Raw genomic sequence first — 22,191 nt, 5'->3', positions numbered from 1 at the left:
TTGGGAGGAAATACTCCCCTGTTGGAGTTCTTTCAGCCAGGGTGCAATCATCAGCACTTTGAAGAAATAATTGAATAACTTCTAATGACAAGGAACCAAGATGAGTGACATTCAGCAAGGCTTGCTAGAAAGATTGACATTCAAACGTGAGTTTAAATACCCTTTCTGACTTTTGGTCTAAAACTGTTTTTTGGTGAAGTTTAATTCTGTGCTTGGTGATGTTTAATCCTGTGTTTAGTGATGAGATAATTTTCCCTATTCAGCTTTGTTTGGAAGGAAAAATGTTAATCTCTGTTCCTGAAAAGAAGCAGCTTTGGAAATCTGACTAGTTCTGTGTCTGTTTGCTCTGGTAATTGGTTTAACAAGCAACAGATACTGTTTGCTCCTTTGCTTCATTGTGGAGAGCTTAAATGGCCTCTCTGCTAAAGGGTTTCACTTTATGAGCAAGAGTTGGCTGCTGATAGTTATCATTGCATTTTAACTATTTTAATTCCTCAAGGTGCTCTGGCACTCTCCCTGATTTGTAACTCCAGTTTGCAGGTATTTCTAATCTAATTATTGGTATTTAGGGCAGCTTTTTGCATTTTTGTACAGGTAATCCTTGATTTACGACAGTTACAATGGCATTGGAAAAAGTGACTTATGACCGTTTTTTACACTTATGACCATTGCAGCAAACTGTTATTAGGGCAAAGAAACGATGCCACATGACCACCTAGCCATGGCCACCCGGTCACATGAAGCACCACAGTTGTGAAATGAGTGACATGGTTGTTAAGAATGCTGCAACAGGCATAAAAGATGACCAGTCATAAGTGCGAGGACTGGTCAAAAGTACAAAATCACTTTTTTCAGTCCTCTGGGTAGTCCTTTTGTGCATATGGATTACTCAGAGGGCTGAAAAAGTTATTTTTGACTGGTCCGCACACTTTTGACCAGTCCTCGCACTTACGACTGTCCACACATTTTATGTTTTTCACCCTATCTTGTCACCATGGTGAAGAGAAGTAGTTGTGAAATGAGTAACATAGTTGTTAAGAATGCTGCAACGGGCATAAATATGAGGATGGTCATACGTTTGAGGACCAATCAAAAGTGTGAGGACTGGTCAGAAATGACTTTTTTCAGCCCTCTGAGTAGTCCCTATACACATAGCCGCGCCCACCCGGTCACATGACCACCAAGCCATGCCCACCCAAATAAACCCGCCCACAGAATCAGTTTTTAAAAAAGTTGAATCCCACTACTGCTCAAGAGATTATGCTAGATTGAATCTTCAAATCGATTAAACCAGTTAGGTCTGCATTGAACTTTTTGAATAGTTTATATAGGTTCCAGACCCTCATCACTCAATGGTCTCATCTCACTGGAGTTTGCCAGAAACAAGCTCATCTTATCTGGTGCTTCAAGTGCCTTATCTAATTCTGCCAAAATGATATTAAAAGTATTTCTTTATGTATAGTAACAATAATACAATTTCAAAGTTAAGATGTGTTTATTTCCCAAGGATGTTTAAATTGACATTGGAAAAGGATTGCTGGATTCTATGCAGCATGGGGCAAAACCTAGTTTAACCCAAGTATAATCCTTTAGTAATTAAAAATAAATGATATATATTCAATTTTTATAGCCATCCATCTCAACCAAGTGACTCTGAGTTGGTTACAATTCTAATTTAATCCTGTATTATGTGTTCAGGCATTGCATAGGAATATGCACCATGCATGCAAGGGAAAAAGGTACATACAATAACATCTATCCAAATTCAGTGGTGGGTTTCCACCACCGGTAGCGGTGGTGGTGGGAGGCTCTGCCCACCCACCTGGATGTCATCACAGACACTCTGCGCATATGCAGAAGGTTCTGCGCATGCACAGAAGCGCTGCACATGAGCGAAACAAGCGCCACAGTTCCGAACTGGTAGTGAAGGTAAGTGGAACCCACTACTGACCCAAATCCAACTTGTTAATCTTCTGCTAAAACTACCAGCACTACAGAATGGTAGGCTTTTTTAAAAAGAAAAAGTGGAAAAAATATAGGATGTCTGCTCTGTGTAATTAGTCAACTAAATATATATGAGACACGTTTACAATCAGAGTTTAATCTTTGATCGTAGACACAAATTAACCTTGTTAACATCAGTAGAATTATATCTGTCCTGAAGGAATGTGCTGAAAAATGTGTTGTTTTCCTTCTTGTAGTGCATTTCTGAAAAGATCAAAAGATTATGTGTTTCTGAAAATGGGAGAAAGGCCAATAAAAGCCATCATGTTAATTCATTTTTCTCTAAGGGGCTACAAGGTTGGTGTAATAAGCCATTTCAGAAAGTACACATTTATTGATCAGCGAGGACTATGTAAGATTATAGCTGCTGTTAAAATATTCTGCCTTTCCATTTTATATTAAAGTAAAAATAGGCTTCCCTTCTCTTGACAAGCATTGTGAAAATGTTATTTACCACTTTTGAGTTTTACATACTTTTGGTTTCAGTAAATTTGAAAAGCAGGCTGAACTCATGAAAGACAAGAGAGTTTTATGACTTTTCAAATCCTTTCCAATTTATCATGGCATAAGATTTTCCAGAGGGTTAGGCTAGGGTTCATAAAAACAGTAAGCAAAATAAAAAAGAACTGTCCTGACATCCTTAAACACACCACATCTAAAGTTCTTTGAGATAGCAATATTTCAAAAATTACTGAAGTAGCAGTATATTTGGAGCTAGGTAGATTTTGCAGAAGCAGGAATTTCTTAATCTGATAGTCTGATTGATATACCCTAATGAGCCTCCACTTTGAAAGCGGATGAAATCCTAATTCTGATCTGTTTTGGTTAAAGAACAGTCAGCTCAGAGAGAAGGCAATCTGATGGCAAAAACAGCAAAATCACAGAAAGCAGAAACTTAATTTAAATGGCATGGATATTCTAAAATAACTGAGTTGATCTTTAAACATGATTGAAAGAATTAGTCATTCCGACTAGAAATTCTCAGAGTTGTAGAATTTTTATAGGTGCTTTTTTCTTCAAAAGGCAACTGGACTGGTTTTTTTTCCTTGAGGAAGAAGATGTTTCATTTCTCATCCAAGAAGTTTCATCAGTTCTGACGATGGGAAGATGGAAAGATAAGTTCTCTTAGGACGCAGGGGGGTGGGTGGGAATGGAAGGATTGTATTTATTTGCAGTCATCTGGTTGTTTGCATTCTCTGAGAGTTATTGAGGCCACTTGGAAGTTTATCTGTACCCTCAGGGTACAGGGCAAATCAGGATGCAATTAGTTGTAGAATCTTCTTGGAACTTCTGAAAGGGCTGCGTTGTAAACTGGAGATAGGTGGTGTTTTATTCCTCCCACTCTAAAGGGGTGTTCAAGTCTAACATAGATGGATTCTTTTGCCCCTTTTTTTTCCTTTTGAAGGAAAAAAAAAGTATCTTTAAGACAACTATGACCTGGATGACTGAGAATCTCTATGGACAATTGTAGAATGCATTCTCTTAGAATGGTTTCTAGAATGTTCTTCAGTTTAACAAAATTATTTCATCTTGCAAATTATTTGGAAATGATAGTGAAATTTCTGGTCCTTTTGATTTCAGACAGTAAAACCCAGTTCATCTGGAACTGAAATGATCTCAGACCTGTATAGAAAATCAGAACTGGGAGCTGAACACAAGGGTAGCTCAACCTACTGGACATTTCGATTTATTTTATCTGTAAAATTATCATTAATTATGTTGTCATTCATTAAAGAATGCTTCGTATGTACAGAGATTTACTAACCAGGCTGACAATATGCATACTGACCTTGGCAAGTCAATTATCAAGAACTGTCTGAAAGAATATATGCCAGATTAGTTAAACAGAGGCGGGTTTTTTTCCTGAAGAAAAAAAAAATCCAGTACTTGGTAAATTAATATGAATGGAATCCAATATATTAAAGGCATTATGCTCAGGAATGATTCCTAATACACCCAATGACTAATTAATTTTAGTAGATATTACATTTTCTAATAGCATGTGAATTAAATCAACTGTTTTATGTAAGATCTCAATAAAAATAGATAAACGCTTCCAGGATTTTGTTTATGTAGACAATATTATTAGGACTGCAAAATTATACATGGATGAAACCAAATTGCAACACAGTTCTTAATACAGAATAAATACAGGTAGCTTGGAAACTGCTAAACAGCCAGTTAATTTCTTCAAGTTATTAATTGTTAGAATAAAATATATTCATTCACATATTTGAGCCCTGAGTCTACAGATATTTTGAATGATACTGGAGTTTTAAGATTGATACATTTTTAGTGTTGCTGTGAGCTATATTAGTTCATCAGTAACACCAGTGGTATATGGGACAGCAAAGGGCTCTAAGTCCTGTTCTGTTCAACCTATTTACAGTGTATGTGACTTAAATGAAGAGTAGAAAATAATTATCACATTTGAGAATGTCATGAAGATGGGGGGGGAGCTGGAAAACACTTTGGAGAAGTATTTCTCAACCTCAACAACTTTAGGAATTATGGACTTCATTTCCCAGAATTCCCCATACAAGATGAATTTTAGCATAGGCAATTACAAATCTAATATTTGGATAAGAAAAATCAAATTCATGAGCATGGTCTCATTTAAGGTCAAGGCAGCAGTGGCAGCAATGACTTTGTAACAACTTGGAATGGGTAATTTTTAAAAAAAATTAAAAATAAATTGTAGGCAACATTTACAAGATTTACCAAAAAGTTGAAAAACAGAATTCAGAATTACTGGAATATTTTTCCTGACTATTTATATAAAAATAAGTACCAATTTATATAAACAATAAAGTACCTTCCCATGTAGGAAATCTGCAAAAACATATTAATTATGATATAATAATTGCAACAACAATAATAAAGTTGATATTGTACCTAGGGGTGCATTAGTGTGAAGAGGAAACATAAACAAGAACTATATACTAGGGAGTAAATACCATATTTTGTATCCGTGCCTGACTTTACCCCTTGGGTCCTGATGTCAAACTGCCCAACACTTGCCTTGGGAGTACGAATCAAAATTCTTTTACATATTTTTTTTCATTAACTGAATGTTACATTCGCATATCATATATTCATTAATGTCTTCCCCTGGTCAGGAAGATCAACTCCATAGGAAGACTAAAACTTCAATGAACCAGGAAGGCACCTGAATGTTATCTCATTGCTCTGGACTTTAAAAATGTTTTAACCATTGCCTTTGTTACAATTCTTGCATATTTCTATCAAGGTGATCTTCCTTACTCTCCACAATTAATCACTTGTCTCAGAGTATAGATCTGTAATGATCATAGCTTAACCCCAACTGAAGCAATACAATCTAAATTTCTGAGAGCTGTGTCTGAGGCTAAATAGATCCAATTTTTAACATGCTCTCTGCAAGTGCCCTTATATAATTACAATGTAATTTCAGGAAATTTTAACACTGCTTGTCTTTGCAGTTTTAAAGAAAACCATTACTCATGTGAGATGTTAAATGCACTATTTGGTTAGGAGTTATTAGATGAACATGGGTTTAATATCTCCTGACACTCTTTAAAGTGAGGATTATTTTGGAACTAACTTTATCCTATACTTTTCCTCCTTCAAGGTATCTGAAATCTGAATAGATTTGAATTTGTGTATATTTGGCAAGTTTTCATGAACACAAAGCAGAAGAAGTTATATTGAAAGCATTAAAACTACCTCCTACATATCAACATTTAATTCTGTATTTTTTATTTATTCTCTGGAAACCCTGAAAAAAATAAACATAATTTTTTTTTTTAAATAAAAGAACAAACTAGACCCTGTGCTTAGTGATTAATTCTCAATGTGGTTTTGCTAACTAACAATGTTTTCCCCATTCTAATTCATATGGATTACAGTTTTGAATATATTTATTAAGGGAAAGAGATAAAATGAACAATGAATAAATACAAATATTCCATATTTGGGGACACATCTATTAGACCACAGAAACTATCAACACTGACAACATAAAGCCTTTTGGAATATGATCCAAGGTTTAGTTTCTTCCAACACTGACAATTTGGCATTCTGAATTATCCATATTGTTTCTGAAGGAATGTTCCAAAGCAAAAGCCATAGCAATAGCAATAGCACTTAGACTTATATACCGCTTCATAGTGCTTTGCAGCCCTCTCTAAGCAGTTTACAGTGTCAGCATATTGCCTCCAACAATTGGGGTCCTCATTTTACTGATCTCGGAAGGATGGAAGGCTGAGTCAACCTTGAGCTGGTGAGACTCAAAACTGCCGAGCTGCTGGCAGCCAGCAGTCAGCAGCAGTAGCCTGCAGTACTGCATTCTAACCACTGCACCCCACGACAAGTGTTAAGAACTCTCATCAATGGTAAATCTAGGCAATTTTACGTGTGATATTATTGGTTTAGGATTAATACAGTTTAGTTGGCCATATATGTTTTTACACAATATAGACCAGTTTATTATATTAATCTTGTTCAAGTTTGAATTTAAAACTTAATTGGCATCAACAAGCATTCTTCATAATTGAATGTTAGGAATAACCTGACCCAACCACGTGGCTTAAATGGTAGACTTTTATGCTTCTTCCACTCCTCTTTTCCCCTCCTATGCTTTACATTAAAAGAGTACATAGAAACTCATAAGAGTACTGCTAATCCTGTAAAAGGCAGAGATGGAGGTAGACAGGGAGACAGGAAGATGAGGGGAAGTAGAAGGACATGCTACAGTCATAAATATGGGTAGGTTGCCAAGTACTCAAATACTGATCATGTTTGATCCTAACTATCATGCATTCAGTGCTGTTGTAACTCTGAACAGTTGTTAAACAACAAGGACTACCTTCACTATTTCGTGTCTTTATGATTTGTTGCAATAAAGAGATTATCCAACATGGAATTTAAGTTGTGTATAGGTTTTCATATTACAGTTGTTATTATATTATATTGTACAAACAAATGAACAAAAAATCTTAATGGAGCCATAAATATTTAATCTCATCAAGGTTGCTTGTGTTGAGACTGTTATTTTTTCTCTATGAGCTTGAGGACTTGAAGAGTTGTAGTATGTATAGTAAAGTACTTATTGTTTTTATCTGGTATGCACTTATAGCTAAGGGCAATACAAGAACTCTTTTGCATTAGTGTCAGTATCTATTAGAAACCTAGTTCGGTGCCATGTTTAAGGCATCAGGCTAGAAACCAGGAGACTGTGTATTCTAGTCCAACCTTAGGCATAAAGCCAGCTGGGTGACCAGGGGCCAGGCAATCTCTCTTAGCCCTAGGAAGAAGGCAATGGTAAGCCACTTTTTAAAAAGTTGCCCTAAATCTGCCAGGACATATCCAGACAGTCACCAGGAATTAGGACTGACTTGAAGTTACAATAATTAGTATATTATTAGCACTAATAGCATTGTAAACAAGGCTAAAAGATGATTACATTAGGACATATTTTAGGAATACTAAAGAGTGGCCATCCAGAGTGGATAGATAAGACCAAGACGGCTGACTCAGCTTTAAAGCCAACTGAATCATTTTTCTATGTTATTTATATTGCCAGATCAATCATTTGCCTTTAATGTTGTGATTTTTTTTTAGGAGGGAAGAAATTGAGGGTGTTTTTCAGCTCACTGCTATTCTAAATGCTAGACTGTCATATATTATAGTGTTCAAAATAGATACCTATTACTAGAAAATACTCCGAGGGAATCTCTGAAATTGGATTGAGGAGCCAATGGCAACCATTTTCAAGGAAAATGTGATGATTTATGTCAGCTTATTGTAAAATGCAGCAACCAAAGAAAATGATTCCATGCATTAAGGACTCTTTTGTTTGCAAACTATCCATTTTCATAGCCGATTATTGTTTATGAGATTCTTTACCAAGAAAGAACATTGTGTTAGGAAAGATAAATGGCTTTTCTTTCACTAAACATGATGTTTAAAATACAAACCTCTAGTGTGATATGATCACATAATCTATTGGAGAAAAGGAATGTTTCTTTTCTTTCTGACTTTGACTTTGATTAAGCAGGCAGGCAAGATTGAATTGAATTCATTTTCTCTAACAAAAATACTATGAGAGACAGCTGAATTCAATTTTACTATTTACTGGTATTTATTGGTTAAACTTGCATTAAGTAAGATTTCCTGTATTTCATTTCACACTCAATTTCCAAAATGTTTATATCTTTTCAAGATTATAGTAGTGGCCAAAATTGTGGAAACCTTTTGGGAAAAGTGTATTTTCTAAAACTAGCTAAGAATACCACTTTTTTTGGAGTAGTATCATAAAATTATATATCAATGGAAGGATAATTTAATCAAGAATGTAATGCAATAACTTTTATGAAGGATTTGCTATTAAACTAGCAGTTACAGTATAAAGAAGAAAAGTGAAACACATAGAAAAAATGAGATATACAAAAATTATGACCATAGAAAAAATGAGCTATACAAAAATTATCACGTCAGTTAATACTTAGTTGGGTAACCTTTAGCATGAATTATGGCCTTACAACATCTTTCCATGGAATGAACCAAGTCTTTTAGTTCTGCAGCTGTTATAATGTGAAACCAAGATTGAATGATTGCTTCTATTAACTGGGTTTTATTGCTGGGTTGCTTCTGACTAACAAGTTTCTTTAGTTGGCTCTATAGATTTTCAATTGGGTTAAGGTCTGGGCTATTCCCAGGCCATCCCAGCAGTGGAATATGATTATCTTGAAACTCCAAAAAAAGTGGTGTTATTAGCCACCAAACCTCAAAAATATACTTTTCCCAAAAGGTTTCCACAATTTTGGCTGCTACTGTATACTACAGATTATTTGCAATATGTGACTTTTCCTTCTGCCTATGTTATTAGCCTTGGTCAAACAGATAGAGGCCACAATGCTCCATCAGAAAAGTCTTCTAAGAAAGACAATGGATGAGATTTGTTCCTCATGATTCAGATATTCTGATATTGATGGAACAACCTTGGAAATGCATTTATTGTGCCAATTTCCATGTACCATAGCTAAGATCTGGGAAAAGACTTTAGGATGATACATTTTGTCTTCTAAAATGGTTTTTTTATGATTTATGACACAATTATGCTCTATGATATGTCTATTCTATTATATTGGCCCTTAATCTTAATAGAAATATGGTTGCTAGACAAATTTTCTTTGTTAGGTAGAAAATATTGGCTAAAACTCAAGATGACAGATAGATATTTCTTCAAGTGAAGTTAATGATGAAATGATTTGTCCTGAGTGTTTTAATAGAAAAGTTATTAGATTAAAAAAGGTAGCCTGCCAGTCTCACTCATACCCAAATTCACATAAACATCCACATATAAGAAAGAAATAGTGCTGTCTGAGTCAAAGAGCAAATTGTAAGCTGAAAGTGCAGTGACATTGTGAGTTCTAGACTAACAACACATGGGGCTTGTGTTTTATGGTCTATGTATTTCTTCTATCAGAAAGGCTGGCGTGGACACTTAAATCAACCAGCTTTATACTATTTCGAAGATGTGGGGATAGAAAGGATTACACTAGCCTTTCAACAAAGTTTCAGCAAAGAAAGAAAACTGTCTGGACATATGGTTCATGATACATACTGTATGACTGATGCTTTCATCCTATACACCATGATTTGAGAAAAAGATACATTGAATTATATGGGACTTCTAAATTGTCATGTATTGGGCGACACTACAGAAAATCCTTGATTTACTTCTGTAATTGAGCCTGGAATTATGGCCGTAAATCATGCAGGTTGTTAAGTGGGTTACCATATGATCATGCCTGATTTTATAACCCTTTTTGTGGAAGTCATTAAGTGAACATTATAATTATTAAGCCAATCAATTTTCTGATATGGGCCATTCTTTTGCTGGAAAACACAAGTAAAAATTTGTTTCTGGCAAAAAAAAATATCCTACATTGTGCTCATGTGACCAGGGGTGAAATCTAAATTTTTTTGCCACCGGTTCTGTGGGCGTGGCATGGTGGGCGTGGCTTGGTGGTTGTGTGACTGGGTGGGCAGGGCCAACATGATGTCACTCACGTCACTCTTTCTTTCTTCTCTCTCTCTCTCTCTTTCTCCCTCCCTCCCTCCCTCCCTTTCTCTTTCTTTCTTCTCTCTTTCTCTCCCTTCCTTCCTTTCTCTTTCTTTCTTCTCTCTGTATTGTCAGTTCCGCTGTGCCGGGGCTGTCATTCCGGCGGGGACAGCAGCCAATGGAGACAACCGCCCCACATTCCAGCCACCCAGGAAGCCTCATCCTATCTCTACTTGCTAGCCCTGTGTCCTGTCGCTTGCTGGTGGCTCCCTCTCCTGCTCACTGCTTCTGGGACCGCTGCCACGACCTCAGATCTCCTAGTCACTGCCGGCCCACTACTGCCTCTCAGCTGAAAGGCGGACAGGAAACAGCAGGTGCTCGGGTCGGTACTGGCCGCTTCCATGCCTGCGCAGAGGCCCCAAGCCTGATCGGGAGCAACATCGCTGCCCAGGCTGCCCAGGATTGCTTAGGGCTTGCCCAGAGTAATCAGGACTCGATATTAATTAAGGCTTGCTAGCCTGGACGAGGTGCAGGTTGCGCCAGTTGCATGACTGGGGGGTGCACCAATTGCATGACTGGGGGGTGGAGTCAGGGAGGGAGTAGCAAGTGGGGTGCGCTGGGCGCATCCCCCGTCATTGGCTGGATGCAGGTGGCAGGACCCGAGGTGGAGGGGAAGGCAAGCAGGCGGCAGTTGCCCAAAGGCCCCATGGAAACCGAGTGTGCCAGTTCCAAAAGGTGAGTGAGCCTCTCCATGTTCCCCCAAGGAGGCTCTTCTTCAGCTGAGCGCAGCAGGTCCCCCTTCCCGACTGCCAGTGTCGGCCTTACATCTGCCCGCCCTCCCGAGACTGCCCATGCACACCCCAGCAGAGCAGCTCTACCCACTGGCAGCTTCTGCACCTCTCACATCACTTCTTCACCGGCAGACCTTCTGTGCATGCCCAAAAGGTAAAAAACCCCACATTACTTCCTGGTTAAAACCAGGAAGTAACAAAACCCGGTCAGGTGGGTGGAGCTTTGCTCCACCATCGCTACCGGATCGCTGAACCAACAGCGATGATCGCTACCGGATCACCTGATCAGGTCTGAACCAGGAGCATTGCACCCCTGCATGTGACCACAAGATGCTGTGAATGTGGGCCGGTTGCCAAGCATCCAAAAATATGATCACATGACCACAGATGGTGTGTGGCTGTGAAAACTTCAAATCCAGGTCATAAAAAGCCCTGGGGAGGTTGCTATAACTTCAGTCACTAAATGAATGTGTTAAATTGAGGATTACCTATATTATATACCTACAGCAGGTCAGAAGTCCTCAAGGTACTTTATTATTTGTGTATTAGATTCTGTGACAGAAAAGAATTTCCCTAGAATTATAGAGTTTACAAATCTAAGGTCCAGAGAATGGCCACTGTATTTAATTGTTGTTAGCATTTGGCATCCCCGTTTGAGGATCACAAATATCAGGATACAGAGTGTAAAACATTCTGGTCTGAAAACATGGAGAAGCGCCACCTGTCACTGTAGACAATGCTCAGCTAAATAGATTGCTATTCTAATTAAAATATTGTCATTTTTTATATGAATTGTATCAGTGGTGGGTTGCCCCCAGTTCAGACCGGTTCGCAAGAACCGGTAGTAAAACCGATGGGAGGCCCCGCCCACCACCCTGGATGTCATCATCAGCAATCTGCGCACGCGCAGAAGCAAGGCATGCACGTTTGCTTTGCTCACGTGCGTGCGCAATCCCGTTACAAACCGGTAGTAAAGGTAAGTAGAACCCACCCCTGAAATGTATTTATTTTACCTTTTGTAAGGAGGGACCCTAACATACCATGGATTCTATAAAGGGTTTCTAGAAGGGGCAGGTTTTGGCAGCTTTCCTAAGGTCAATAGCACTGATGCTTTGGATTCTTCTGCCAGTTTTAAATTTATAAATGTAGAAAAAAGGTGAGATTCAGAATCCTAATGCTCTTTTTAAAAGTATCATGCATTGTAATATATTTAAAACTTATTTTAATAGTCTCATGAATTTTTATGCAAACTATCCTGGTCCAGTTAGTCAGAGAATCTTATCATTTTGTTTAGCATTTTACTTGGCTATTTAGCTCGTTATATTTCATTCCAGAGTAACATCAGGGCCTTTATCCCATAATTGCTAAAACATAAATTACAAGAGATCCCAGAAGAATTTATCTTGTACTATGAGGCTTTTGTAGGTGAAACAGTTTTTTTCCTTACCCATTACACTTTGATCTGTTTCCCCAATAACTTGTTGCCAGAATATGTTATCACTGAAGTGAAAAAAGGAGAGATGTAGAATATAGTGAAGCATATTAAGAGCTGCAAGAAGCCATTTTAAGAGGAAATCTCAAGAGGAAACTGAGAAACCCTCAATTCAGCATAAGACAAATATCTTCCACAGCCTACAGCATTCTGTCAAAAAGGATGTCCACTCGCTAAATATATTTGCGAGCACTTTGTGGTGGTTTGGGCACACTAGAAGGCAAATGAAGACATTCCTGCCCTTTGAAATGCCTTGTCCCCGCTCCTCCAGAGTGAGGTCGGCTCCAACTGTCCTGAGCTTCTGCAAGAGATTAAAGATTTGGTTCTGATAGTTGGTGTGGGATTTTAATGGGGGGCTTTACAATGGGGGTGGTTGATAGATTAATAACAGATCCCACCTCCTCCCTAGCTCATCATACTTCCTCCCTCTCCATCTTTTACTTAAAGTTGAGTATTTATATTTTCATAGTATTTTATCTGTATTGTTCATAGGGTATGTATAGTTTTATCTTTTTAACATTGTAAACCACCCAGAGTTGCCCTATGGTAAGATGGGTGGCCAATAAATTAAATAAAATAAATATTGGTGCAGTAAAATCCTCACTTTAATAGCCAGTATTCAGTTTTAAATAACAAATGGAGTTTTAAAAATACCTCAAATGGAAAGTGTGAATTTATGCATGCATTAATTATACATCATACAAACTCTGCTAAACTGAGGTCCATGAAACTGAGTGTAGATTGTAATAGTTTCCTTTGATAAGAAGATGCCTCAGAGAACTCACTTTCCTTTTCATCTAGAAAGCCAAAGCCCTGACTTTGGAAAGCTATTACTGAAAGCAGAGAAACCAAGATCAGAAATAATGCTGATTTAAATTTAATGTAACCTCTCGGCAGGATTGCCCAGCATATTCTCTTTTCTAGTGATCATGTTGTATAATGAGCTCAGTGGGATGTATGATAAACTGTATAATGAATACTTATACTATTCCAGTTCATACAGCCTGTCTGAATGCACAGGTGCATGATAAAATAGGTGAAAGACTAGGAGAAGCTCAAAGTATGATTGATGGGTAAAATACCAAGAATCTGAACATAAATTTCCAGGCTCAAGAACTGGACAAAATTGAGTGACAAAGGGCCTGAGAGAGAAGTAAGCTTTGTAAGATCTGACAGGACTATACTTGGAGTTTTCTCAGCCAAACAGCTTGTTTAGGCAGAGCAGGAGAAATGTGAGGTATATCTTTCATAGCAGGAGAAATATGAGGCATATCTTTGATAGATTCTGGAATACCAGGAAACTATAATAAGAATGGAAAAGAGTTGATGTGGTTCTCATCTTCAAAAAAGGAAGAAAAAAAAACTAAATCCAGGAAACTACAGATCAATAAATCTGACATCAATACCTTGGAAGATCCTGGAAAACCAAGCAACAGATCTGTGAGCACCTAGAAGCATGCAAAGTCAAAACTAGAACCCAACACGGGTTTGTCAAAAACAGATCATGTCATGCCAAACATCTTATTCCATTCTTTGACAAAACGACTAAATTAGTGGATCAATGAAATGCAGTGGACCTAATATACTTGGATTTCAGTAAGGCATTTGCCAAAGTAGACCACAATCTACTTCTTGGTAAGCTAATTTGGGATCAACAGCATCACCACCAGATGGATTTGTAATTGGCTGACAAATTGCATTCAATATGTACTCCTTAATGGAACTACATTTACATGGAGAGAAATAAGCAGTGGGGTACCCTAAGTACCATTTTAAACCCAGTACTCTTCAACATCTTCATAAACAATTTAGATGAGAAAATAGAAGGGGAACTCATCATATTTGCAGATGATACTAAACTGGCAGGAATAGCCAACACCTCAGAAGATAGGCTCAAAATCCAGATGGATCTCACAGAGTTGAATACTGGACCATATCTAACAAAATGAAATTCAACGTAAAGAAAAGTAAGATTTTACATTTAGGCAAGAAAAATCAAATGTACAGGTACAGATTAGGTGAGAGGGATCTTGGAGTCCTAGTGGATAATCTCTTACATATGAGCCAGCTGTGCGTGGCAACAGCCAAAAAAGCCAATGCATTCCTAGACTGCATTAACAGAGGATAGAATCAAGTTCACATGAAGTACAAGTACCATTTTATAAAGCCTTAGTAAGATCATACTTAGAATATTGCATCCAGTTCTGGTCACCATATTATAAAAAAGATGTAGAAACTCTGGAAAGAATGCAGAAAAGAGAAACAAAGATGATTAGAGAGTGCTGGAGGCTAAAACACATGAAGAACTGTTGCAGGAATTGGGAATGTCTAGTATAGTGAAAAGAAGGACTGGGGTGACATGATAGCAGTATTGCAATATTTAAGGGCCTGCCACAAAGAAGAGGGGGTCAACCTATTTTCCAAAGCACAATAAGGCAAGACAAGAGACAATGGATGGAAACTAATCAAGAAGAGAAGCAACCTAGAACTAAGGAGAAATTTCCTAACCGTGAGAACCAGTGGAATTAACCAGTGGAATAGCTTGCCTTGAGAACAGAATAGAATAGAATGAGCTGGAAGGGACATTTTACGCCAGCTCCCTGCCCAAGCAGGAGAACCTACAACATACCATTTCAGAAGCGACTGTCTAGACTCTTCTTAAAAACATCCAGCTCCCACAATTTCTAAAGGCAAGCTATTCCACTGGTTAATTTCCTCACTGTTAGGAAGTTTCTCCTTAATACCAGGTTGCTTCTCTCTTTGATTAGTTTCCAAATCTTGTTTCTTGTCCTGCCTTCTGAAGTTTGGAGAATAATTTGACCGCCTCTTCTTTGTGGCAGCACCTCAAATACTGGAATACTGCTATCATGTCACTCCTAATTCTTTTTTTGTCTAGACTAGCCAAATCCAAATCCTGCGGCCGTTTTTCGTATGTTTTAGTCTCCAGGCCTTTGATCATGTTAGCTGCTCTTCTCTGAACTTTTTCCAAAGTCTCAACATCTTTTTTGTAGTATGGTGACCAAAATTGGTTGCAGTATTCCAGGTGTGGTCTTACTAGAGTTTTATAAGTGGTACTAATACTTCATGTGACCTTGATTCTATGCCTCTGTTTATACAACCCAGGATTGTATTAGCTTTTTTGGCTGCTGCCGCACACTGCTGGCTCATATTCAAGTGATCATCCACTAGGACTCCAAGGTCCCTGTCACAGTTACTGTTTTTGAGCCAGGTCTCGCCTAATCTGTACTTATACTTTTGATTTTTCCTGCCTAAATGTTAACACTTTGCTTTTCTCCACATTGAAATTCATTTTGTTGGATACAGCCCATTATTCAAATTTGTCAAGATCTTTTTGGATCCTGAGCTTGTCTTCAGGGGTGTTGGCTATTCCTGCCAGTTTAGTGTCATCTGTAAGTTTGATGAGTTACACTTCTATTCCCTCATCTAAGTCATTTATGGGGATATTGAAGAGCATTGGGCCTTGTGGTACCCCACTACTTACTTCTCTCCACGTGGGTGATCACTGGGGCTTTTAAGAAGAGACTGGAAATCCACTTGTCCGGAATGTTATCGAGTCTCCTGATTGAGCGGAGGGTTGGACTAGAAGACCTCCAAGGTCCCTTCCAACTTCGTTATTCTGTTCTTAGGTGTTGGCTTAATTCTAACTGTATTGAAAATACTAGGACTTAATCACATAACTGAATATTTTTATTGATTCCCTTTTAATAGAACTTAATGTGCATCATTATGGTTTTCGGATGAAAAGTTGTTCCACATTTTTATGAGAACATATACATATTAGTTTAATAGGACTCTGGGCACAAAATTATACTACATCAAACCAATTCTAAGTAGATGCATGGCCTGTGACTTTAGGACTGCAGCTGATGCCTCTTGACTAATAAAGCCTTAAAAATAGTTTTAATTATATAATTATGTATCTCAACAATATTCTAAAGAAGCAGTTAAATGCAGCAAAAACCCCCACTTTCTCATCCTTTCACCACACATACTCAAGAGGGTTACCATGTTATTTCTTTTTATGTATTTGCTTCTTTGAGTACAAAAGCCAGGACCAAATTCTCTAACATTTTATTATCAAGAATGTCATTCATCTCAAAGGAATTCTTTGTATGGAAGATTTGCTCTGTCAGTCTTACATTCCAAACCATTGCACTTCTCAAGGTACCAATTTAACTTTAGGTAAATTATATTACTAAGGGCAGATTTCTGAATTTGTCACATCCAGGTGAAGAGAAAGGTTAATCTTATTTGAAACCTTAAAATATCATAGAGTACCACAGTTTCAGAGTTCTTGTCTTATTGGTGGTTTTGTGGTTCTATTTTAAGATACATTGATACTTTTGATTATTGATTACTTGGATATTTCTCATTTTGAAGATAACATGACAGATTGTATTTGGATCCTACTGCTACCTAATATTAATAAAGCCCTTTAATCAGTGGTGGGATTCAAATAATTTAACAACCGGTTCTCTGCCCTAATGATTTCTTCCAACAACCAGTTCACCAAACTACTCAGAAAGTTAACAACTGGTTCTCCCGAAGTGGTGTGAACTGGCTGAATCCCACCACTGCCTTTAATTTAGTCTAGGAGTGTGGGGCAGAAGTCTAGAGACCCACTTTCTTTCACTTCCTTCCTTTTATTCCATTCACTGTACCAAACAGGCTGTATGAAAAATGAGCTGTAGCAAATTCAGAAGTTTTATCAACCTTGTATCCTGCACTAATTCTCTCAGCCTTTTTTCATAAACATAAATGTGAATTAAGATTTAAGATTGGAGTTAATTCTGGAAAGTGGGATAAAGCAAACAGCAGAAAAGTGTAATCCTGACTCTGGTGTCTTCATAAAAAAGGCAAAACAATTTCATATTGTTCCTACCCTTCATTCTTATCAACTGGTCAGATTTTCTTCCCTTTTCCCAAAAGTGCCTTTTCAAGACGTAACTGGACTTTCTTGTTTTTCTTTGAAGATGTTTCGCTTCTCATCCAAGAAAGTCCTTCAGCTCTGACTAGAGCCAAAAGCACATTTGGGACAACCACGACCTGGATGACTGAGATTCTCCATAGACATTTAGTTATGCACTTTGGGATGAAAACCCTTCGAATGGTGAGGGAGTATGAACAGATTTTCAGAAAAAAATGCAGACTACAGGAACCATTTGCACTTCGGGCTGAAATGCAGACAACACATACTCATCCCCAACAGCCTGCACCTTGTGTTGAACAGTGAAGGGACACAGGGCAGAAAACATCTTACAGAAAGCACAGCTTCACAACATAGTCCTTTCAGCAGTTCCAAGAATGCTCCACACCCATTTCTACTACTTATATGACCCTAAGGACACAAACCTCCAAGTGGCCTCAATGATCCTCTGAAAGAATCTATATGACCAGCTGTTGGCAAGGGATGTAAACCCTCCCATTTCCTGCCATCCAGGCAGAGCTGAAGAAGCTTCTTCTATGAGAAGTGAAATGTCTTCAAAGAAAAACAAGAAAGTTTAGTTGCCTCTTGAAAAAGCACCTTTGGGACAACAATGACCTGGATGACTGAGCTTCTCCATTGACATTTTTCTTCCTTTGGATCCCATTTTTCAGAACATGCCCCATTTCCCTCAGAACTCATATTTAATTATTTCATTTTCATCATTCACAGGAGTACCATATAACTATCACCAATCTATATATTCCTACTTCCATACACCTACTATTATCAGTACAACAGATGACATTAATTCATGCTTCTAGAGATTTATTTTAGCCAATTCAAATCCAAATTGTCATACCCTATGCATATATTCATTTAGCTCACTCAGACCATCTTCATTCAGATCTAATATATCTTTCTTTTTTATTTTATTTTATTCATTTAATTTATTAATTCATGCTGTTCAACCTCTTACTCTTTTTACATTTCAAGTCATGGTCTTTATGCCACTATCATCAACAAGCGAGCCCATAGGTATTGCCTTCTTATGCCCACCTTCACTTTAGTCAATTAGGTCTTCTATGTTATATTTTTTCATAATATAGAGAAATGTAGACTTATCAGCCTTAGTGAGACCTTTGCCAACAGTATGGAAACAATATAGATCAGTTAAGGCATATTTTGTCCAGTTTGCCACAAATGCAATTAAAACAAGTTTTACTCTAAGAACGCTGATATTATTCTCTGCTAGCTAAAAACAGGGCAACATTTTTTATCTAATCCTCCTTTGGATATGGAGTATAAAGCATGAAATACTCTTAAGTTGCTTGAAAACTTGCTGTGTTGCTTTACCACTCTCTTCAATTATTCTGCTGGAATAATGCACAGAACATAGCTATGCTGAGCCCTCCAGCAGCTGTGGTTACTTCACACCCTCACACAATAGACCAAGAGATCTGTGTGTGTTACATGCCTTTCCTCATTGAGCAAAGCGCCTAATTGAAAAATCTTGTTGCACAACCATTTGTTTATTTACAATCTTTATTCCATATTTTCATAACTCTCATTTCCTAATATTTTTGTTACAGTAACAAAATAATATTTAAAAAGATTAACAAATTAACACACACACACACACACACACACACACATATGCACAAACACCTTATATTTCTTGTGTATTTGTATTCTACTCTAGAGAAATTAACCGAGAGATATCTTCCCATTTACAACTAATACTGAAACGATACAAAATGGTGGGCGCTTTTGCTACTTTTCTAAGAAAAAATAGTAATGTTCAGCGAATTGTCATATGTGCCATTTACTAACCATTCACCTGAAGAATGTGGGTCTGATACAATTCTTCATAGCCATAGGCATGACACGTGTAATTGCCCATGTGAATAGTTGTTACCTTGGTTATGTAGAGAGAGTCATCTTCTCCAAAATCCTGTAAATAAACAAAAAAAAGAGGGTGGGGGAAGGAGAAACCTCTCATTTAGCAAATGTGTTTGAAATGCTGCAAGAAGCTAAGCTAACACTGATTGCTTTGACAGTTGCTCTCCCCTCTGAATTGCATTTTTAATATGTGTAGATTCGCAGGCGAAATGAATAAGAGGCCACATGCAAATGCCAAAATGAGGAAAAAAAAATATTGCAACTGAGTATCAGCTTCTGATTTCTAGAAAAAGCGTATGCACATAAAATTCAATACACTGAGTCTATAATGGAAGATTTGACAAATTACAAGGCAAACTACTCTGGGGATGGCTTTAGTCTGCGGAGACTGGAAATGAAAGCTCCATGCATTATCTATTAAATGAAATACTTGAGCTGGCCTTCAGTTATCTGAAAAAAATACTTTTGTAAATGTATTTTTCCATCCCTTTCTCCCCCAAAATTAGTAATGAAATAGGGATAAGAAGGTTATTTCTCTTTTAAACAAGGCCTTCTGATTTTTAATTACCTATATTATGGCTTATCTCATTGGGGGGGGGGGGAAACCCTTCCTCTTTCCTTGGATTGCTTATTGTATAATTTGGAATGATAATTCTGCTTGAGAAATTGAAATATTTGTGAGATTTCCAAATACGGGTATTGGCCTTATCACATTGTTCCAAATGATGCTATACAAGCTTGTATATTGATGAATAAACACAGGCAGCAGCTGTTTTTCTATTTTCATTAGTATGCACGAATTGGCTGTGCTGAATTGCTTATACTTTTATACACCACCCACAACAATACATTTAAAAACCATACTTAATTAGCTTAAAGAATTATCTTCTGGTTTTAATTAGCTTAGGGGATGACATGTGCAAAATGTACCCTTTTACATACAGAGCTTTCATGCTGAAAAAGAAAATGTTCTCTTATGTATCAGACACAAAATAATAACACTGTTTTTACTTCTCAGTTTCAAGAAAGGAATTCAGGAGTTCCAGAACTGATACATAGAATTATAGGATGTTAGAGCTGAAAAAGGTCTTAGTAGTCATTTCATTCTACCTCCTTTGGTCAAGGACAGAATCCTGCAATTCCATTATATCTGAAAAATGGTCAACCTTTCTTTAAACATCTTCCTAAATCAAAGTCCACCACCTCTAAAGCTGATATAGTCAGTTTATATAAGAAATAAGAGCAGCACTCTCTGGGTGGTTTACAATATCAGTATTATTTGCATATTGCCCCCAACAATCTGGGTCCTCATTTTACTGACCTAGGAAGGAAGCAAGGCTGAGCCCCATCAGGATCAAACTCCAGGCTGTAGGCAGATTTGGCCTGTAGTAGTGCATTTTAATCACTGCACCACCAGGGCTCCCCTATAAGTACTCTTTTCAAGCTGTGAAGCTGCTTCCCTTTTTAATGATTTATTGTATTCTTATGCTATTTGTATCACCAAATTCCAGCTAGAATAAATCCTTTTGAAAAAGGGCTGTATTAGTCAACTTTCTGTATCATGCTTGTTCCCAACTTCCCATAATTGCATTGCCAAATTGGGAGCAGTGTGCAATTTGAAATGGATCACATAAGTCTAGAGTGTTCATATGTGATAGGCTGATTTTCAGATATAGTCTGCCAAATAACCTGCAGTTATTCCCTATTTATTTATTTTGCTTGTTTGCTTGCTTATTATTATGTTTTTTTGGGCAATATCTATTTTCTGTCCTTTCCACCTGTTAGTTCCAGTCCTATTCTCTGGAAAAACAAAACGCAGCATGCCCATATAATAGTAGGCTTTTAAGTGCAATTCAAGTTGCTGGTTGACATCCTTAAAGATCTACATTTATGGGCCCAGGTTGTTTGTGGGAACATCTCAGACTAATGTTTTCAACTTGCATCATCTGATCTGGCACAGAGGGAATAAGCTTTAGGTCCTCTGGATGAGACAATATCACATTTTGGGCCTTAGGAAGTATGCTTAATTTGTCATGTTGCCTGTCCTATCAAACAGCCCCCTCCAAATATGGACAGCCTCAACCATAGTGGCCTTTCAAGAAGCTATAGAAACTTGGTATTTCCTCCAGGCATTAGTTTGGGAGCCCTCATAGTGATATGAAGATGTTTTATGTTTTTAATAAGAGAGCCACGACCTGGATTTTGCTTTGTTTTATGGCTGATGTTTTTAATGGTATATTCACTGCCCAGATAAATAGGCAGCCTTCCAAATTTGATAAGCAAACAAACTAGTCTGTTCATTCCTCTGTATGACAGGCCTTCCAATATTGGAAGTTAACTCTCTCTTGCTTTCTTCTAAATCTTCTGTTAAATCTTTCCCCAAATCTTCAGATTAAATGTACACAGGTCCTTCCACTATTCCAGAATCTCCCTCCCCACAATGTTAACATGGGTTGATGTTTGGATCTGCTGGGTGCTTTCTTGGACATTTATGCTAGTTGGTTGGTAAAATTTAAATGAATTAATGTAAGTTTGCATACAGTTACATCAAAGGCATCGGTACCATGTGACTGAGAAAATCAGATGCTGAACATAGGTTTGTGACACTTGATTTGTTAAGTCATCATGATATGTAAAGCTATATGAAGTCTTCATGGCTTACCTGTTTTTAAAGCATGAGTCAAAAAAATAGTAAGTATTTCAATTGTCCTCTTAGATCCCCAAGTTGTTAAAATTATTGCATAATCTTATTTTTTTTTCAAAAAAGCAAATTCTTTCATATTCTTATCATATAAACATAAAAAGCAAACCATAGAGAATCACAAAATTATTCTTATATATAATAGTCCCCTAATAGATAGTCCTCAACTTATGACAACTGAACTTAAAATTTCTGTTGCTAAGTGAGACAATTGTTAAGTGAGTTTTGCCCTTTTTTACTATCTTTATTGCCACAGTTGTTAAGTGAATCACTGCGGTTGTTAGTAGTAGTTAGTAAGATGGCTACGTG

At 37.4% G+C, this 22,191-nt stretch overlaps 1 protein-coding gene across 1 annotated transcript in view; it reads right to left on the bottom strand.

The window, feature by feature from the left end:
• FSTL4 (follistatin like 4) overlaps positions 1 to 22,191 on the bottom strand; it is a 447,062-nt gene that overhangs the window by 28,662 nt on the left and 396,209 nt on the right. The window contains exon 7 of the mRNA XM_070933914.1: positions 19,113 to 19,233. Coding sequence (XP_070790015.1) covers positions 19,113 to 19,233 — 121 coding nt within the window. The remainder of the gene's footprint in view (positions 1 to 19,112; positions 19,234 to 22,191) is intronic.

The sequence above is a fragment of the Pituophis catenifer genome, unplaced genomic scaffold (assembly GCF_029215685.1).
Source record: "Pituophis catenifer annectens isolate HBS135680 unplaced genomic scaffold, rPitCat1.0.hap2 SCAF_2, whole genome shotgun sequence".
Classification (NCBI taxonomy): domain Eukaryota; kingdom Metazoa; phylum Chordata; class Lepidosauria; order Squamata; family Colubridae; genus Pituophis; species Pituophis catenifer.
The sequence above is the reverse complement of the archived record's forward strand: the minus strand, read 5'-3'. Positions and strand labels throughout refer to the sequence as shown.